At 61.7% G+C, this 19,536-nt stretch overlaps 1 protein-coding gene across 3 annotated transcripts in view; it reads left to right on the top strand.

Moving 5' to 3' along the window:
- Mta1 (metastasis associated 1) overlaps window positions 1-19,536 on the top strand; it is a 35,566-nt gene that overhangs the window by 9,983 nt on the left and 6,047 nt on the right. For 2 of the 3 annotated variants that reach the window (XR_003302277.2, XM_077799664.1), the window contains exons 2-12: window positions 2,491-2,558; window positions 6,182-6,275; window positions 9,290-9,340; window positions 9,891-10,017; window positions 10,089-10,152; window positions 12,511-12,628; window positions 16,119-16,221; window positions 16,864-16,963; window positions 17,240-17,428; window positions 18,995-19,069; window positions 19,280-19,338. Coding sequence is in view for 2 of the 3 variants with exons in the window: in XM_077799664.1 (XP_077655790.1) it covers window positions 2,491-2,558; window positions 6,182-6,275; window positions 9,290-9,340; window positions 9,891-10,017; window positions 10,089-10,152; window positions 12,511-12,628; window positions 16,119-16,221; window positions 16,864-16,963; window positions 17,240-17,428; window positions 18,995-19,069; window positions 19,280-19,338 (1,048 nt within the window). In the remaining variant the exon portion in view is untranslated. The remainder of the gene's footprint in view (window positions 1-2,490; window positions 2,559-6,181; window positions 6,276-9,289; window positions 9,341-9,890; window positions 10,018-10,088; window positions 10,153-12,510; window positions 12,629-16,118; window positions 16,222-16,863; window positions 16,964-17,239; window positions 17,429-18,994; window positions 19,070-19,279; window positions 19,339-19,536) is intronic. The other variant, XM_077799665.1, reaches the window with a different exon arrangement.

Below are 19,536 nucleotides of genomic sequence, written 5' to 3'. Positions count from 1 at the left end.
AGCTTGTCCTGAAGGGTGTGGGACTTGGCTAAACCCACGCCATGGTCCAGTCTTCCGGCAGTGTTGGGTGTTGGGATCACAGACTGCCTCACCAGATCCCCATTCCCACAGAGTCAGGCCGGGCACTGTGTCCACCTGTGACCCCAAGACTCAGGAGGTGGAGGCGGGGGAGCCTGGGCCACCTAGCAAGACCCTGTCTCAAGGCTGGGCAGCAGCCAGTGGTGGGGCGCTGTGCAGCACAGAGGGAGCGCGGCAGCTCTGGGCCAGTCTGGGCCAGCGTGCCTGGTTGCTCTGGTCTGCTGAGTGCTGCCCTCGGCCTTTGCAGTCTCTTGAGTATTGATCAGCCACTTGGAAGCAGGGCTGGTGTCTCCCTGGACCCTCGTGCCTGTGGCTTGCAGCTCCTTGTGTGGGTTCAGCGGCTGCTCTGCAGGCCCCTGTCCCTGCACAGGACGCAGCTCCCTTCTGACTCATCTTCCCCTGGTGTGCATGGCGTGGGCTGTGGGGTTCTCAGAAGCACCTGGGGATCCTGGTTTGCTGCAAGTCCGTGGCTCGTGGTGGGGTGTTTCAGGTGTCCTCCTGCCTCTGCCGAGGGGCTTTCGCTGTGCCCTGGGTGCCTGCTGGCATGCCCAGGCGATGGCAGGAGTGGCTGGAGTGCCCATTGGATGTGGTCTGCAGCCCTTGCCTTCTGTCTTAGAGCTAGCCAAGCCCTGCTGGTCCTTGCGACCACTCTGAGGCCCTTTGTCCTGTGCCCAGCCTCCTGCCTTCCTATCCTCTTCACTGCTAAAGCACAGTGTCTGCCCCCAGTACTGCTCACTCTTATCAGGTGTCCACAGTTCTGCTCTGGCAAAGTGTGTGATCGCGTCACCACAGTCCCGCCCCATGACGTCACTCCTGTTGAGGTGGGGACCACCTCCGCTCTCTACCTGGTGCCCCGTGCGTCACATCCTTTCTGAGTGGCCTTCCGTGGTGGCCGTCCTGTGTGGGCACTGCCCACCAAGCAGACATGGCCTGCTGCCCACCCTCTCCACCGAGTGACTCCCCTCTCCGTCAGTGTTCAACCATAGTAACAGTCTTCGGTTCTGAGTTTTATAGTTTGTTCCTTTTTGTCCTTGTACTGAGGATTGAACCCAAGGTGGTCTACCACCCAGCTATGCCCCAGCCCCCTTTTTAAAAAAAATATTTTCTTATTTGGGGCAGGGTCTCCTTAAATTGCTGAGTCTGGCCTCAAACTTGCAGTCCTCCTTTCTCCCCAGCCCCCAAGTGGTAGGATTATAGGCCTGAACTGTCCTGCCCAGTTTATGATCTGTTCTGTATCTGATTTACAAGAATAGAAGATTATTGCTTTGAGACCCTTTTTAAAAAATCCACTTGTCAAAATGTAACCTACGGGTGATGATATCAGCTGAGTGCATGATTAGGTGAACTTGGTTACCTTTGTGGGCGGACCAGCAGGGCGCAGTCTAAGTGCAGACCCTTCCCGCCCCAGGCCCCTCTCTGCAGCCCTGCATCTGGCTGCTGCTCACCGTGGCGCTGTGCCCTGAGCACCAGCCACATCTGGCTCTGAGGAGTGGTGGGGGCAGCACCTGGTGTGCAGGGGTGTGTGCCCACTCGTGGCCTCCAGTAGGTGCCAACGTGCAGTTCCCAGCCAGTGGCTGAAGTGGCCGGGCTCATCTGTGCTGGTCCTCCATGGCTGCTGCTTCCCATTCATGGGCATTTGGGCTGATTGCAGCTGAGATGTCCTCTTGGTCAGCCCTGTGTGGGGGGGCGCATGGGATGGCAGCACTCAGCTGGGCTGCTCCAGGACCTGGGGCCTGGCGGTGGCAGAGAGGCCTCCTCTTCCCTGGCCCTCCCCTCCTCTTCCCTGACCTCTGGCCCCCAGAACACATTGGCACTCTGTGGAGTCAGTGAGAGGCCTGACTTCAGGGGTCCCAGGCTGCTGGCACCTTCAGTGTCACAGTCCTGGACGCTGAGCTTGGGTGAGGCTGATGCCATGGTTTAGGGGTGACTGCCCCATTTCTGTGCCTGCCACAGCCTGGGAGGCCCTGGCACACATTCTGTGTGGTTTTGGGGGGAGCTGGCAAGGCCGGAGCACCCCTGTGCTGAGATGGACACACCCATCTGGACGGGGTCTTGGCAGCACCAGAGCTAGGCCGTGCAGGGAAGCTGGTGCCCACAGCCTCTCCCAGGAGGCCTGAACGCTAAGCATTGGCACCAGCACGCTGGGTAGACACTGCTGGCTGAGTTCTGGTCCTGCACCACCTGTTGGGCAGGTGGTGTCGGTCGCCTCCTGGGCGGCCTGGCGGTGCGCCCTCTGCTCCCTGTGTGCTCGCCCTGAGGTAGCAGGGCAGGGCTCCTGTGCCAGGTGGGCTGCATGAGGCCTGGGCACCTGGGCAGGAGATTCTGAGTGTGGTGGGAGGCTAGGCAGGCCACAGGTGCGTGGGACAGGGTTCTGGGGTCCGCCACAGGTGACACTCGCTCCATCTCTTGCAGACTACGTCTACTTCGAGAACTCCTCCAGCAACCCATATCTGATCCGCAGGATCGAGGAGCTCAACAAGGTAGTGCCGGGCTGCTGGGCGGGGCGGGCCTGCAGGGCTGCTGCCCTCCACTTGCGTCTACCAGCTCCAGTCCAAGTGGCCTGCCCTGGGCTTCAGGGTTGACCTTTGGGTGACCTAGTCACATCATCTGCCTAGAACTGGGTCCCTCTCTGGGAGAGGCCCAGGTGAGTCCCTGGTGGTTTCTTTGGGATTATGACTAGGCATCTGTGAGAACATGCCTGGTGTGGCCTTGCGCCACCCCCAAACTGCTGCTGACGAGCTGGACAAGAGGCACTTGTCTGCACGTTCTCAGCAGGCCCAGGCTCACCTGGCCACAGAGCGTGGTGGGGAGGCGGGTGTCGGCCACACCGTCCTGCTCTCTGCAGTGGAGGGGAGCTGGTGGCCACATACACCCAGCAGGTGCCATGACAAGCTGGGGGCCTGTCAGGAGGGGTATTTCACCTTTCAGCAGGATGTGGGGACGGCAGGTGTGGGGTTGGGGCAGCTGCTTGCCAGCCAGGGCCATCGGAAACCCACTTCCTGGGTCTGTGGCATTAGCAGCGGGCCAGCGTGGCACACCTAGGTGTGCCTGCCTGGTCCTCAGCCTGTGCTTGGCATCGCTGGTCCCAGCACTAGCCTGTGAGGGGCACTGCTGCCCTTCCCCTGGACACCATGTCAGTACAGCTGGGTGACTTGCCTGATGGCCCTGGCTGTCAGCCATAGCCACTGTGCTCAGTGTCACAGGCAGAGCAGCAGCAGAGCAGTGCCGCCAGCCAGCCATGAGAGGTTTCAGGATTCCAGGGGCTGGCAGTTGGTAGAGCCCTGCCTTGGACTGGAGCAGCAGATGCCATGGGACCCACACTCAGGGGACGAGAAAGCACCGAAGAGCTTCTCCCCGGGCTGCCAGAGCACGCCATGGGCACCCGCAGTGCCAGCAGCACCATGGTGCCCGGCCTATCCCTCTGCAGCCTGGGTGCCTGGCTTTCCAGCCTGTACAGGGGGTGGGGAGTCTGGGAAGGACATGTGCAGGAGGAAGACCAGTTGATGTGGGGGTGGAAAGCCCACCGGGTCCTTGGAGGACAGCAGAGGCCAGGTGAGCTAGTGAAGCGTGTGCAGGGGAAGTTGGGCAAGGGTGACCCTCACACTCATGGTGGAAGGACGAGGAACATCAGAACACGGGCACTGGTCCAGCGGCACAGCATTCACGGGACGGGAATCACAGAAAATGCAAGCCTTGCCAGGCAGGGAAGCGGGTCCTAGGCAGCAAGGAGGCGCCCTGGGCCTGAAATGGCGCTCCTCCAGGCCAGCCGGGCCTTCCCTCAGCAGCTCAGGAGGCTGAGGCAGGAGGGTGGCAAGTTTAAGGCCAGCCTCAGCAGCTTAGCAAGACCCCGTCTCAAAAAAACAAAAAGAACTTCACAAAGGCGCTGGGGGTGAGCTCAGAGGGAGTGCATTTACTTGCTGCAAGAAAAATAAATAAATAAAAGGAAGGAAGGAATCCAGAGCAGGGGTGATAAGGTGCTTTCAGAGGAAGGCAGGTGGTATTTAGGGGCACATGGTGGGGCTTTGTCTCCCTCCAGGCTGTTCTGCAGGCTGGTGGGCCAAGGCCTGGTGAGCCCCGTAGACCCTGCGCCCAGCTGCACAGTGGCCCCGTGGGGCTGGATGGAGGCTGGGGAGACTGTGCGCTAGCAGACCAGGCAGCTGACCTGACCTAGGGAAGGAGTAGAGGGTTCCCCAGCCAGGGTCCCCAGGAGAGGACTGGATGTGTACGTGCTCAGTGGTCTCTGACGTGCACGTATGGTCCGTGGGAGTCACACAGCACGGGCAGGTGGAAAGACGCTGCCATTGTGCACTTGGCACTGGCCCAGGTGGGGAGTAAGGGGCTCGGCAGTTCTGTGTGGTTGTACGCGATCAGAGCACAGACACCAAAAGTGATTCAACCAAAGTTACAGTATTGTGGAGGCAGGTTAGAGGGGGCTGGGTGGGGACGGGGAGGCCTGGTCTGTAGTGATGGTTGGTGGACTTGGGAGGCAGTGTCCAAGGGAGCATAACGGGGACTGCCCTGGGGTAAGAGGCTGCTATTGTGTCATGCAAGTCTCATGGCATGCACTGAGATTGCAGACCCTGTGTGTTGCTTTAGTAAACTCTGAAGTTGCAGATAAATACTCTTCATTCTAACATGGTGGGACCTGTCTCGGGGATTTGGGAGTCCACTGCGTGAGCTCCCAGTGGTCACAGCCTGACAGCTTAACTGCCAGGATAGAGTAGTGGTGGATTATAGCTATGCCAGCTTTTCATTGCTGTGACAAAATACCCGAGATAATTGGCTTAAAAGGAGAAAAAGTTTATTTTTTTACTTCTTTTTTTAGTTATAGGTGGACAATATCTATTTTGTTTATTCATTTTTATGTGGTGCTGAGGATGGAACCCAGTGTCTCACATGTGCGAGGCAAGCGCTCTGCCACTGTGCCACAACCCCAGCCCCAGAAAAGGTTTACTTTGGTTCATGTTTGAAACCAGGTTTCCATCCATGGTTGCTTGGGCTGTTGCTTTTGGCCTGTGGCAGGAGTGGAGGAGGGCTGTGGCCCAGTACCCGCTTGGAGGCCTGGCCCAGTAACCTCGCTCTATTCTGCTAGGCCCTGCCTCCCTCAGCTGGGGAGTAAGCCTGCAGTGTGTGAGCTCTTAGGGGCTATGACCGAACCAGCTCCAGGGGTGGCAGGTGTCTGTGGTCCACACTGACGAACTTGAAGGACTGACAGATCAGTAAGTGGACTGTTGGATCAGTAAGGGGAGGCAGGTGTCTGTGGTCCACACTGACGTACGCGAAGGACTGACAGATCAGTAAGTGGAGGCAGGTAAGAGGACTGCAGGAGCCCGTGCAGGCTCTCCACCCCAGGGTGGATCTCACCCACGCCAGGTGGGGCTGTGCTGACACTTGGTGCCTGGTCACGCTGGCTGGTTCCACCGTGGTTGGTCCGTAGCCTGCACCCCCCTGGGCGAGACACCTCTGGTGAGCTCCCAGTAGTTCAGGGATGGTTCCCTGGGCAGCGCCATGTCCAGTGAGTGAACACTGCATCCAGGTCCCACTGGGGTGGAGGCCATTTCTCACGTGGGTCCAAGTCTCCTGCCATCTGCCCTTCTGGTGGACCCGGTAGAGTGCAGGCCAGAGGGAGGCGGTGACTGGCCTGCACCAGAGGCAGAGCTGGGTTTGGCTGGGCTCCGGCCAGACCGTCCTTTGCACTTCCAGGGGAAGCAGGCAGGGCCTGGGTGGGGGCTCTCCGCAGGCTCAGCCCTCTACCTCGAGGCTGCCTCCCGGGTCATGGGAGTGGTGGGAGGGGCTGGCTCCTAGGCTGGGAGAGGTCCTGCCCTTCCAGGGCCTTCTGCTCCTGGTTCTCCCGCAGCACACTGAGGGTGAGGAGAGGGTCAGGGTGTGGGCTTGGGGCCTGGTGCACCCCTGCCTAGGTCCCCTCGCTATGATGGCCTTGGAGGAGTCAGAGGGATGCCTTCCTCCTGCTCACTGCTTGGGGCATTGGGGACGTGTCCCCTTCCTGGAGTCCTGAGGGATGGCACTCAGGTGGGGCTGGACTAGGCTCCCTCGGGGTCCCTCCTTGTGCTGAGGGGCTCAGCTGCTTGCCTTGCTGTTGCAGACGGCCAACGGGAACGTGGAGGCCAAGGTGGTGTGCTTCTACCGGAGGCGCGACATCTCCAGCACCCTCATTGCCCTGGCGGACAAGCATGCAAGTGAGTCGGCCTGTGCCCGGGAGGGCGGGGGCTCCAGGCACCTGCCCCCGGGTCTGCCTTGGGGTCTTGGCCTCGCTATGGCCACCCTCTGCCACCTGCTCTGCCCTCTGCTCTCAGTCTGGGTGCCCATGGGTACCTCTGCAGGGTCCCAGGCAAATGCACAGGCCCTGGTGGGGTGCTGGTGTGGACACCCCATGGGCCAGGTGCGGGTCCAGGTGGGACTGCTCTGCAGCACCTGTTTGCACTTTGCTGAAGGTTTCTGTGGGGGTTGGAAGTGGCGTCTTTAGGAAAAAAATCCCTCCCTCCTGAAGTCTGAGCACAGCTCAGAGGGACTTTCTTTTCCAGTGCCTGGAAGAGGCCCTTGTCATCCCCGGGGCCTGGCCTCTCACCCTGAAGTATTGTCGCGCACGGGGCTGAGATCTGGGTGTTGTAACCTTGGGGCAAGGCTGCCTGAGCCTTGGGTGGCTGCTGGGTGCTGGACACTTGACACCGAGCTCTCTGTGCGTCTGCGGGCAGAGGAGGGTAACCTGGCCCTGGGTCCATGTACCATGGCCACAGGCAGTCCTTTCTGTGCAGGTCTTGGGTGCAGGTGCAGGTAGATATGGGGACAGCTTATGGCTGCCATGTGTCTGGGCATCTGGGGTGGGATCTGCCTGGGGGCCATGAGACTGGTCAGTGCAGGGGTGTCCTCCAGTGATGAGGACCATGGCGGTTCCAGTTGCTGGGTGCTGTCCACCCAGGCTAAGTGCGAGGTCATCAGGTGTGATCTCCAAGTCTCTTGTTGCTAGTGGGGAGAGACCCCACCTGTAGCCCCCCGTGACAGGTTCCAGTGCACATCTGGAGGGAGGTCAAACATTCCATGAGCCCAGCCCTGTGGTGCCAGGCAGTGGGAGGCCTCGCTGACCATCCTCTGCAGGACCTTGGAGAGGCAGGATGTGTAGGCTGGTGGCCTCCTCTCCCCCTCTGGGCCTCCCTACCTCTGAGAGGGGCTGGAGCCAGGGCCAACGAGGTGGGTGGTCCTGGGGACACCCCAGTGCTTATCCAGAGTCTTGGTTGGAAGATGCTTCAGAAAGAAGAGGTCACTCAGGGTACACCTGCCCTGTCCAGAAGGCCCTGTGTCAGTGCCCTGTTGGTCACAGACTAGCAATCACCTGTGGGGACTTCTGGCAAGGACCTTGCTGCTGGGTCAGGGGCCCAGGGGGGCAGGTGTTCCTGTGGAGGACAGCCAGAGGTTGTGGGGAACTAGGAGGGGACTCTGGAGATGAGGGCAGGGCTGGGGGGCATCCTGTGGGAGGGTCTCCTGAGCTCTGGGATGCAGGCAGCCAAGGTGCCCACCAAGCCCTGCTGTCCAGCTTCCTGTAAACCCAAGAGCTGGGCCTGGGGGGGGGCAGGGGTCAAGGGCCGTAAGTCTGTGGCTGGCTCCTGATGACTGCTCGGGGCCACGTCCCCTGTGCTTGCGTTCACCCTGAGTGCCCTGTGGCCGTGGCCCTGCAGTAGGAAACCCCCCTGATAGGAAGGCCAAGGCCTGAGCCCCACAGTTGAGCCTGGGCTCCTGAGCCCTGTGGGGGAAGCCTCCCACCCGGGTGGCCTCAGGCAGGAGGCTGGTGGGCACAGCAGCCCTTTCCCAGGCCTTCCTGGGGGGGCTCGTCACCTGAATTGCCCAGAGCCCTCCAAATTGAGGCCAGGGCTTGGGAGCAAGATTGGATGGGACAGGAAGGCAGCGCGTGCCTCCAGTGGCTAGTGAGTGGTGTCCCCATCTGGAAAAGGACTTGGGGAAAGAACAGGGACTGCCACCTGCCCCAGGATTCACCCACGAGGGGTGTCCTGGGGGAGGTGGAGGCCCGAGGTGTACATGGGCTGCAACGGGGTCTTGCCCTGGAGCCTTGCTCTGCTTGGGAGCCTGGAAGGGTGGGGACATCTTGGAGCTTCTAAGAGCTTCTGTGGAGCTGGTGGACAGGCTGTCTAAGGTCCTGAATGAAGCCAGTGTTACCCGTGGGCCCAGATGCCGGCTGGGTCCTGACCCGCCTGTCCCTAGCACGAGGCTGGCGTGAGCAGACGCTGCCTTCCACGTGGAGCTGAGGGGTGTGCATCAGGACGCTGCTGCTGTTCTGAACTCAGGGCTGCAGGCTGCTGGGGCAGGCACTGCTGTGCACAGCGTCCCTGCTCCACGGGCAGGAAGGCGGGCAGCTTGGAGGGACAGACACTCCAGGTCCGTGTGGAACAGATCCCACTCCCCACACCCTGCCTCTTAGCTGTGAGGGACTGGGGGCTTGGGGCCCAGAGATGCCATGACTTCCTGCAATGACCACAGGGGGGCAGAAGAGAGCGACAGGCCGGGGCCGGCAAGTGGAGCTGGGCCCTAGGTGACAGTGGCTTGTAGTGTCCCCAGATGGATAGCACTGGGCAAGTGTGGGCCACTGGGGAGCACCATTCCACATCCCCCAATTTTGGGGAACGTGACAGGCTAGAAAGTATTTTGTCTTGTTGCCTTTTTATGGAGTCTTGCTAAGTTGCCCAGGCCCGCCTCAAGCTGAAGACCCTCCTGCCTCAGCCTCCTAGTAGCTGGGCCTACAGGCGTGCCCACCACGCCAGGCTCTCAGTCGTTTTCTGGTACAGATCAGGGGCAGCTGCCAAGCTGCCTGAGATGCTGGCCGAGGTCTCCGCACAGCCTCAGAGAGGGACTCACTGTCTCTCCTGTCCTGCTGGGCAGGGGCTGGTCCTAAGTGAGGCGTGATCTGGCGAGGGTGGGCAGGAGCCGCGTGCAGGGAGGTCTTTGGCAGTGATCGTGGTGGCACGGGACCAGAGTGTGGGGGCAACCTGAGCTCTGGGGCGACAGGAGGCTGAGGCTGGCGGGGTGGGATGTAGAGCCTGAGGGGTCTTTAGTCGGGTGGTCTTTGCCCTCCCACCGGGAGGCCTGTGGCCCCCGTGTCTCCTCGGTCCGGGCCCTGGGCAGGGAACAAGCGGCCGGCACTGGCGCCCAGCTGCCGACCGGGTGCTGTCTGTCTGTTATGTAGCCCTGTCAGTCTGCTATAAGGCCGGACCCGGGGCGGACACCGGCGAGGAAGGTAAGAGCCCGCCTCTGCAAGGAGGCGTCCTCCTGTCTGTGCCGGGCGGGCGGGGGTGCGCTGGGGGACGGACGTTCCCCGCCGGCCGGCTGAGGAGGGCTTCCCCCCGTCAGGCCTGCCGCCCAACCTGGCTGTGGCCTGGCCCCAAGGGGAGTCCTGCTGGTGCAGGGAGGTCTGCAGAGGCTGTGCAGGGCCATCTGGCCTTGGGGACTAGAGGCCGGGGTCCAGGGCTGAGGTCTCTGCCCCTGGCCACCTTGCCCTTGATGTGTTGTGGCCACCCCTTTCTCTTCCTTCCTCTCTCGGGCCTGCTGCTTTCCAGGTTGACACTGGACACCATGTCCTCTTCTTCTTCATAATGCCCAGAGGACTGGCCTGTTGGGGCGCCAGAGCACCCATGGGGCTTTGTCCAGGGCTCCTGGGCTGCTTCGGGGGGGCAGGGGGAGTGGTAGTCAGGGAGGTGGCCTTCCTTGGCACCTGCACGTGGGGTCCGACCTGGGGCCGGCAGCCAGGTGTCGGCACAGCCCCCTGATGGGGACTCTTTGTCCTTCAGGGGAAGTGGAGGAGGAGGTGGAGAACCCGGAGATGGTGGACCTGCCCGAGAAGCTGAAGCACCAGCTGCGGCACCGGGAGCTGTTCCTCTCCCGGCAGCTGGAGTCTCTGCCCGCCACCCACATCAGGTAGCTCCCGTGGCCCCTGCCCGGGGCCCCGCTGCCGGCCTCTCCTCCACCTGCTTGTCCTTCTCTTCCAGGGGCAAGTGCAGTGTCACCCTGCTCAACGAGACTGAGTCGCTCAAGTCCTACCTGGAGCGCGAGGTGAGGCCCAGCCCGCCGTCCGCTTGGCTACTCTGTGAAACGGCCCCTGTCCCCACCCTCAGCCTGGCAGGAACTTCGTCCTCCCCTGGCCTGGCCTTTCCTTACCCCAGTGTCCTGGAGCCAGTGTTGATGGTCACTTCTGGTGTCCCGTGGCTGCAGCCCCCAGGCTCCCTCCCTTCTAGGTGCCCCCTGCCTGACCACCATAGAGCAGGCATGCCCTCCTGCCTGCACTGCTGGCTTCTCCTCCAGGGCCACTCGAGGCCCAGTTGGCCATATATGGAGAGTGGATGGAATCCTGCTGAGGCCACCCTGTCCCCAGCCCTGGCACTGCTGGCATTTTGAGCAGGCGGGTTTTTCACAGGGCAGCGTGGCCCACTGGCTGCCACCGCCCAGGTTGTGATGACCCAGGTGTCTCCAGGCAGGGCTGCCTGTCCCTGGGGAGCACAGAGGCCAAGGATGTTGTGGAATTGGCTGGTGGGGACATCAGGTCTCCTGAGGTCGGACAGGCTGCAGCTGTTGGCACGAGTCGGTTGTGTGGAGGTTAAGTGGCGTCGGTGGATTTAAGGGGACCCCTGGGTCAGGTAAGGGGCTCACATGTCTCCCAGCTTGGGACACTCCCTCCCCTGGGCTCTGCTGCCCAGGTGGTGGCTGTATACTCCAGTTCAGCCAGCCCCCTGCACCTGCTCAGGTTGGCAGGGATGAGGCCTCCCTGTGTGTCCCTAGGGGTGACATCGAGGCCCAGGCGCTGTGGGAGCCAGAAGGCTGAGCTCAGCCCGTCCTCCCTCAGGATGGGGACGCTGTGGAGACAGTGACCGTGTTCTGGGCAGAACTTGGCCTCAGCCCTACTCCTGCCACACACAGCCCAGAAACAGAGCTGACAGAGGCCCCACGAGGGCCGTGTGAGACTACAGCCTGCTCCAGGCACCACCCTGCCCCTTGTGGCCAGGGGTCAGGGCACCACCAGGGACAGTGTGCAGTCTATCCTGGGGATGGGCTCCACCTCATGGTGCACCAAATTCCAGGAGGCCCTGGAACTTGTCCACAGAGGAGTGTGGAGAGCAGTCTGGAAGGACCCTGATGGTAGCCACAGGGTGGCACGGGTGACACTGCTGGCAGGTGCCCATGGACAGCCCCTTTTTTAAAAAAAATATCTTTTTAGTTGTAGTTGGACACAATACCTTTATTTTTATTTGTTTTGTTTTTATGTGGAGCTGAGGATGGAACCCAGCCCCTCGCACGTGCCAGGCGAGTGCTCGGCCGCAAGCCCCACCCGGCCCCTGGACAGCCTTTTTGAACAGAAGAGCTGGTGGTGGAGTGGCGGGCGCAGGGGCCCTTCCTAGTGCAGGGCCTGTGTAGACGGCCTGGGTGGTGTTGCTGGATGCTGCTCATTTCCCAGGCAGAGGCCAGGAAAGCCCTGGACGCCTGTTTTCCACCTGCCTGATCAAGAAGCTCACAGTTTCCAGGGGAAGCCCAGGCTGTGCCCGGTCAGCCACAGGCACCATGGTCAGGCAGCCCCACCCAGAGGCCCATCTGGCAGGGTTGGAGCAAGGGCCCAGGCCTGGGGAAAATCAGATTAGACCCTTCGGGCGGCCAGCTCTCCCGACCAGGCTCCATGCAGTGCTGACGTCCAGTGCAGCTGCCAAGAGAAAAGTTGGTGGTTTTCAGAGCGCAGGGGGACCAGGGCCGGCAGGACAGCCAGAAGGAGCCGAGCACGCAGGACGGAAACCCAGGGGTCCGCTCTTCAGAACAGCAACCCAGAAGCTGCGGTCCTTTCCTAGGGAACAGGGCTGGACCTCAGGCATGAAGTGCAGGACCCGCAGGGTTGGAAATGGCACCAACATGCCAGTTCCCATGCTGGGGGAACCTGGCGGCCGAGGTCTGGGGTGCACACAGACCTGGGGAGGGGCAGAGGCCGTCTGCAGAAGCAGTGACCTGCCGCTGCAGGGACAGCTGTCCATCGGGCTAGGAAGGCCTGCCTGTCTGCAGCTTGTTGGGCCTGTTCAGATGGCCTTATTTTTTGTTGCTCTTAAGGACTTTTTATCTTTTTTGGTACTGAAAATGGAACCCTGCTGAAGAGCAGCCCTCTGCCCTGAGCCACGTCCCTAGTCCTGTTTATTTTTCACTTTGAGACAGGGCCTTGCTAAGTTACTAAGGCTGGCCTCGACTCGGAATCCTCCTGTTTCAGCCTTCTCAGCCGTTGATTTCCAGCTTTTGAGCAGAAGGACGTCCTAGGCATAGTCTCTGGGTCCTTGCTGACCTCACTCTGCGTTTCTCCTGGTGCTGCAGCAGCCTGTGTCCGCCCCGGGTCACAGGCAGGCGTGTCTCTGATGCCTGTGTCTTGTGTGTGGTGTTTTTCAGGATTTCTTCTTCTATTCCCTAGTCTACGACCCACAGCAGAAGACCCTGCTGGCTGATAAAGGGGAGATCCGCGTGGGGAACCGGTACCAGGCCGACATCACCGACTTGCTGAGAGAAGGTGGGTGTGGCCCAGAGCCCTCATGGTGCCTCCTGGGCGTCCACCTTGGCTGGGACGTGGTGTCTGTGGCTGTGAGGTGTGCACGTTCCGGGCCTGTGGTGGGGTGCCGGTCAGGTGTGGTGTCAACAGTGGTGGGCACAGGCTGCTGCCCTGGGCCCCCTTGCCCCGGTAAGTGTCGGATGGCACTTGGAAGCAGGGACCCCGGGAGGAGCGAGGGCCACTGCGGGCAGGCTGGTGTTTTGTTTCGCTGTGGCAGTTTCGCTTCCTGTTGAAGCTTGTGAGTCTACTAGCCTCCTGTGCGCCTGGCCTGGGGCAGCGTGAGGGTGGGTGGCAGGTTGCACATGGGGGCAGCCCACCCCTCCCAGCCCTGAACACCTGGCCTTCACCTCCTGATGAGCAGCTGGACACCTCCTGGGCTCGCTCAGCAGCCCTGTTGGGAGTCGAGGACTGTGGGTTGTGGGTCGTGGGTCGTGGGTCGTGGGTCGAGGCTTCTGAGCCCTTGTTCACGGGTGCGGGTCTGAGTCAGGTGGCCCTTGTGTTTGCACATGTTCTCTTTGCTGGTGTGTGGGATGACGGCCTGGTGAGGCTCCAGGTGAGGTGGTGTGCTCCCGGGGCTGGCTGGATCCAAGAGCCTGTGGCGCACCAGCCAGGCTGAGCTGAGAGGCAGCTGGGGACCTGGGCACACCAGGGCCGGGGGGGCTGTTGTCTCTGAGCCAGGCGCTCTGCAAGGGCTGTCCCTTGTCCTGCGAGGGCCACTGCCGGCTGAGCTCTGATGCGGATGTGCCCACCTCCTGGTAGTTGTCCTCTGCCAACTGAGCCCGCCTGTCCCTGGCTCTGGAGCCCCTGCTACCCTGCTCCCTGTCTCCCAAGTGGCGCTGCCCCGGTCTGAGCTCTGTGTCCAGCTCTGCTGCGGTCCAGTCAGGCTGTCAGGCCTCTCCGGCCTCCTGGTCCCTGTCTGACTAGGTTCTTCTCCCTTCGCCTTCCTGGCCCTCCTCAGGGCAGGCTCTGGCCTCCTGGGCTGACAGCTCTGCCCACTGCGTCCCTCAGGTTGGCCCTGTGTGGACCCTGCAGGTGAGCAGCCCTCAGTGTTGGCACCCGGCAGGGACAAGCTGGAGTCCCTAGACTCTGCTGATGGGCTGCCTAAGGTCCTGGGGCCACTGCCTGCTGTCCTCCTCCCCCTCCTCGGTGGCGGCTCCTGGCGGGCTGTCCTGGGAGACGGGGGTGCAGGCTGCCCCAGGTACTTCGTGGCCCCGGTCCTCCTGGTCCCAGCTTGTCCGTTTCTTTCCTCCCCAGCCTTCTTCCTCTCGTAGCCTGTCCCCCTCCGTGGTCGGAGTGCCGTGGCTCTCCGAGGCAGGCTCAGCTGCGCGCCTGCACCGGTGGCACCCCCAGGCCACATGGGCTGGCCTGGCCATGTGCGTCCCCGGTGCTGTTTGATGTGCCTGTTTCCGTGCCTTCTGGCTCTGTGTTCCTTTCCTCTCTCGGGGGCTGGCCGGATCCAAGAGCCTGTGACGCACCAGGCTGAGCTGAGAGGCAGCTGGGGACCTGGGCGTGCTAAGCTGTGCCCTTCCTGGAGGGCTGTCCTGTGGCGCCTTCAAGATGTGGATGGACTTCCCTATGTGCCCTGTGGGCAGGAGGCCACCTATCCTCTGCTCTGCCCTGTGGCTCAGCCTCTTTACCCAGTTCGTGCCACTCTGGGGCCTCCTCGAGACAGCCAGAACCAGGCCGCGAGCTGGCCTCCTGGTGTAGCTGCCATCCATCCTGGCCAGGGCAGGGACTTGGGAAAGCAGCAGAGGCCTCAGCTGTGGAACACGTGTGAATTTAGGTCCTGAGGACCACTGTCCCTTTGTGGAAGGGGCTGTGAAGGCCAGAGGACCTCGCCTGGAACCTGTCACTGGAACCCACTGTTCCTTCCTGGTGCTGTGTGCTTGCTGGACAGGAGGCCAGGAGAGCCTGAAAGGTCCCTGCCCTGGCCACGGGGCCTGACCTGGAGAGCAGGGCTCGGCAACCCTCCTGCCGGCTGCTAGGAGAGGGGCCAGACATGGTGGCCTCCTCTGCTGGGCCCTGCTGCCCTCTAGCTTTGAGGTGTCACAGGTGTGACTGTGACCAAGGAGTGGCTCTGGCCTGGGGGGCAGGAGGTACACCCCAGTTCTCCATGTGCCCCTGACCCCAGGCCATACCAGAAGGACACCCTCTGCAGCACTGGGGACCCGAGTAGTTCCCTGTGGGGCCTGGAGCAGCCCCAGAACCAGGACCTGCAGGGAAGCCCTGTAGGCCTCACTGGGACCCCTCCTGGGTCCATCTGCACATCTGTAGCACTGGGCTTCCTTCCTGGGACCCACCCAGCCGCCTAGTCACAGGCCTGACCTCCCCTGGACATGTGGTGAGCTCTGCTCACAGGCAGGGTCCAGGAGAGCTGTCCCTGCGAGGGTCTTGGAGACATTCTGGCCCAGGTCCCGCCCAGGACCCCACACCTGTTCCATTTCCAGCACCAAGTTGAGGCCGTCCCTGGTCACATGGTGCATCGTTGCCAAGGGCCCCAGGGAAGCTGGCTGGTGCCTTGCAGAACGTGAACCTTGGTGTTTCACTTAATCACAGATGTGGCCCTGGGCCGGAGAGACGGCCAAGGGCCAGCTGTGGGCTCTCCGCCTCTCCCATCAGGCCGGCCCTGCTCAGGACAGACTCCGGGGCCTCTGCCGCACAGGAACCTCCTCTCCACCCAGAAGCACAGCAGCGAGCGTCCTGGGGTGTGGGGCTATCCTCCACCACATCGCCCTGCTGTACTCTTGCCATGGCATCCAGCAGGTGTCACATGATGTGGCCCCATGTGACTGAAAGCGCATGGAACATGCTTCTTGTCACGGCTGCGTGGAATCTGCAGCTCCTCTCCTTTGGTTGGCAGCTGGCTGCCAGGACCTCCTGCTCCCCCTGGGACCCTGGGACAGTGGGCAGGCACCTCGATGGGCTCACTAGGCTTTCCAAGTTCTGATGTCACACGGCTGCACCCCACCGTCCCAGTCAGTGTGGAGTGTGTCCTGGGCTGGCCTCCAGGGCCATGAGGCCTTTCAGTGGTGGGGTGTGTGTGTGCGCGCGTGTATGCCGGCTTCCAGGGTCACACAGCTCTTCCCTGGAGAGAGAGAGAGAGAGAGAGAGAGAGAGAGAGAGAGAGAGAGAGAGAGAGAGTGTGTGTGTGTGTGTGTGTGTGTGTGTGTGTGTGTGTGTGTACATGTGTGCTGGCCTCCAGGGTCATGAGGCCTTTCTCTGGAGAGAGAGAGAGAGTGTGTGTGTGTGTGTGTGTGTGTGTGTGTGTGCACATGCACATGTGTGCCGGCCTCCAGGGTCACGAGGCCTTTCTCTGGAGTTTCTGTGTGTGTACACGGGCGTGTCCTTTCTCCTCATCTTAGCTCCTGGGGAGGTGGTGGTGTTCCCATGACAGATCCTGGGCTTTCCCCAGCACCTCTCTGACCCCACCAAACCACACTTCTCCCCATAGGTGAGGAGGATGGCCGTGACCAGTCCAAATTGGAGACCAAGGTGTGGGAGGCACATAACCCACTGGTGGACAAGCAGATTGACCAGTTCCTTGTGGTGGCCCGGTAAGTTCCCCACTGGGCCCTGGTGTCAGGACTGCAAGGGGCTCAGCCTGCAGCTTTCCTGCACTAGGTGCTGGGGCACCAGGGGTCTTAGATCTCACACATGGACAGGATCCCACAGTCCTGTCCTTGGGCTCCTGATGGCCAGACCCTCACTGGCAGTTAAGACCCCTTAGAGTTCCCAGAGGGCATCAGAGGCCCTAGCCCATCCTTCTCTGGGCGTGGCCGATACTGCCTGGGAGTCCCGGGGCAGGGTGCCTCAGGGCCATCCACACTAGTGGCCAGCAAGCCAGCATGGGGCAGGCTGGGGATGGCAGGGGAGTTCACGAGGGATGGGGTGAGGCCTGGAGAGAGCCAGTGGGCCGGGAGCTGTGGCTCAGCTGACCCCAGCCGCTCATGCAGACGGGCTGGCCTCAGCCCCTGAGTCGGAGGCAGCTGGGTGTGGGTGTGAATAGCTCCGCAGCTAGAGAGGCTCTGCAGTTTCTGTCTGTGATGCCTGTACTCAGCTGCCCAAGGTGCCCGCAGGCCTATGTCCCAGGCCTGCTGGGAGCTGAACTCTGGTCTCCTGGGCCCTGCTGACCTGTGGGGTGGGGGCATCCCTCCTGCTTGTCCGACTCTGGTGTCTGTGCCCCTCCGCCCCCGTAGCTCCGTGGGAACCTTCGCCCGGGCCCTGGACTGCAGCAGCTCAGTGCGACAGCCCAGCCTGCACATGAGCGCTGCCGCGGCCTCCCGAGACATCACCCTGGTAAGTGGGCTGCAGCCATCTCCCCGCCCTCACCTGGGGCCAGCACCCGCCTCAGGCATGCCCCTCACCTGGGGCCAGCACCGCCTCAGGCATGCAGGGTAAGGGAAGATGGCCCTCCACCTAGAGCTCAGCCTCTCCCCTTCCACCCCCGACTTGGCCAGTGTGTGCTGGGGGGTCAGGGAGGGAGGGATGCTCCTCTTAAAGCACATTCCAGGTTTGGGGGGATGCTCGGGCCTGGGAGGGCTGGGCTCGGGTGACCCTGCTGTCCTGCTGCAGTTCCACGCCATGGACACCCTGCACAAGAATATCTACGACATCTCCCGGGCCATCTCAGCCCTCGTGCCGCAGGGCGGGCCCGTGCTCTGCAGGGACGAGATGGAAGAGTGGTCAGCGTCTGAGGCTAATCTTTTTGAGGAAGCCCTGGAAAAATATGGGAAAGATTTTACAGATATTCAGCAAGATTTTGTAAGTGCCCCGGGAGGGGCGGGGAGCAACCAGCTGTGGTGCTTCAACAGGTGGGCTGTGGGATGTGCGTGGGAAGCCCTGTGCCCCTGTCCTGCCTCTGTGCTGTGCTGAGCACACACACCAGGTCCCTTTGGGCCTGGGCCACACCTGCAAGCGCCACCTTGTGGTGAGGACCAGGTCCCTGGGGGTGTCCTGGAGCTCAGCCTGTGTCATGCGTCCTGTGAGAATCTGAACTTAGGCCTATGGGTCTGCGCTCTGAGGCCCTTCTTCTAGTGCGGAAGGGCCTGTGTCCTGTACCCAGCCCTGAAGGATTGCATACTTTTAAATTTGGCTGAATGAAGAGCAGCCCCTGCTCTGTGGCGAAGGCCCACGGTCACCCATGGAGGAGGAGCGTGTTGTGCATGGTGGGGCTGTCAGGCCAGGACACAGCGGGACAGCCTCTATCCAGCTAGGAGCGGCAGCAAAACAGGAGCAAGTCCAACCCAAGGAGGCAGAGATGGGAGGTTGGAGAGTGCTGAGGATCACAGGCTGGATGAGGCTGTGGGCCTGGAGGGGAGCTTCAACTTGTCCCACAGCCCTGGGCTGTCCTGGTTGGGGGGTCTCCTGATGGGATATCCCTGGCAGGAGTGGAAGATGACCAGGTACAGGTGCTGGAGGACACTGGCCCTTCCCCTCACCAGCCTACAGATAGGGTGCATACATAACTTGGCCAGAAACTAAACAAAGTGAGCAAAACCTCAGACTGAACACAGAACCAGAAGATGGAATAGAATGGAATGTGTCATTTAGATGGTGGAGCTGCAGAGGGTGAGCCAGGGGCCTGAGGGCCCCAGAGATGCCTGCCTAGGGCACTGCTGTGTGTCTGTGCTGGGAAGACACAGAAGCTCTGCAGGCCAGATCCTCCAGCTGAGCCCTGGCTGGGTGTGGCCCGGCCTGGAGCACTGGCCAGCCTGCGAGGCCTCAGGTTCCGACCCAGAAGAGAGTGTAGGTAAACAGGCAGTGCGAGCTGGGGGACTGCAGGTGCCTTCTAAATGTAGCTTGGGGTAGGAGTCAGGAGCAAGCAGTGAATCTGGATGTCCTTGGTGAGAAGACTGCGAGCTCACAGAGCCTGGGGGATCTCAGCGCTTAGGACATGAGCACACGGGAGCACACAGAAGTGTGCGAGGGCCAGAGAGCGCGTCAGATGCAGAGAAGAGTCTGCACACTGGAGTCCGTCCAGGCGAGGGCCAGCGCCCTGTCGGCCACTTCTTGCGGGTCCCTCGGTGCCCCTTAGCAGGCCCTGAGGCAGACGTCCTTCCCCTTCCTGCCGTGCCACCAGAGGGCAGGGGGCCAGGGAGTGCAGAGAGGAGCCCCCCAAACTCCTTCCTCTCTGATCCTTCAAGAGGACGCCAGGAGGTCCCACCCCTTGGCGTCCCAGTGGCAGTTACATTCAGCATGGGTTGGGAGGGGACAGTCTAGGGGGTTGCATTGTTCAGCATTTAGCTTGGGGACTCCCTTCAGTGGGTGCCACCCCCTCCTCTGTGCGGCCCTTGTCCCTGCCCACCTCATGCCCCCTTCCTGCCCCAGCTCCCGTGGAAGTCGCTCACCAGCATCATCGAGTACTACTACATGTGGAAGACCACTGACAGATACGTCCAGCAGGTGAGCCCGCCTGCCCCTGCCCCCCACCCTGAGCAAGGGGAGGAGCTGGGGAGGCGCAGATAGCCCCAGTGGGTCAGCAAGGCTGAGCTGGTCCCACAGGCCTTCCCAGAGGAGGCAGTGCTCAGGAGACAGTGGTGGTCCCTCCCCCTGGTTCCCAGGCTGTGGCCTGGCCTGCCCGCTGACCTCTCTGATCCTCTCTTTTGCTTTAAGAAACGTTTGAAAGCAGCTGAAGCAGAGAGCAAGTTAAAGCAAGTTTATATTCCCAACTAGTAAGTTCCAGCTTTGGTCCCTGAGGGTTGGCAGGGCGGACTGTGGGCACCAGGCTTCCGGGGGCTCCTGAACTGGCCGGCCTGCAGTCTAGACAGTCCGGAGGCCCTGGAGGAAACCCTGTGTGGTGCTGAGTGGCCTGCGGGGGCCAGAGGGGGAGTCAGGCCCCGAAGCCCAGGGCTTAGTGCTCTGCACCCTGG

Source organism: Urocitellus parryii, chromosome 6 (assembly GCF_045843805.1).
Source record: "Urocitellus parryii isolate mUroPar1 chromosome 6, mUroPar1.hap1, whole genome shotgun sequence".
NCBI lineage: Eukaryota > Metazoa > Chordata > Mammalia > Rodentia > Sciuridae > Urocitellus > Urocitellus parryii.
This window is presented reverse-complemented; position numbering and strand designations above follow the sequence as displayed.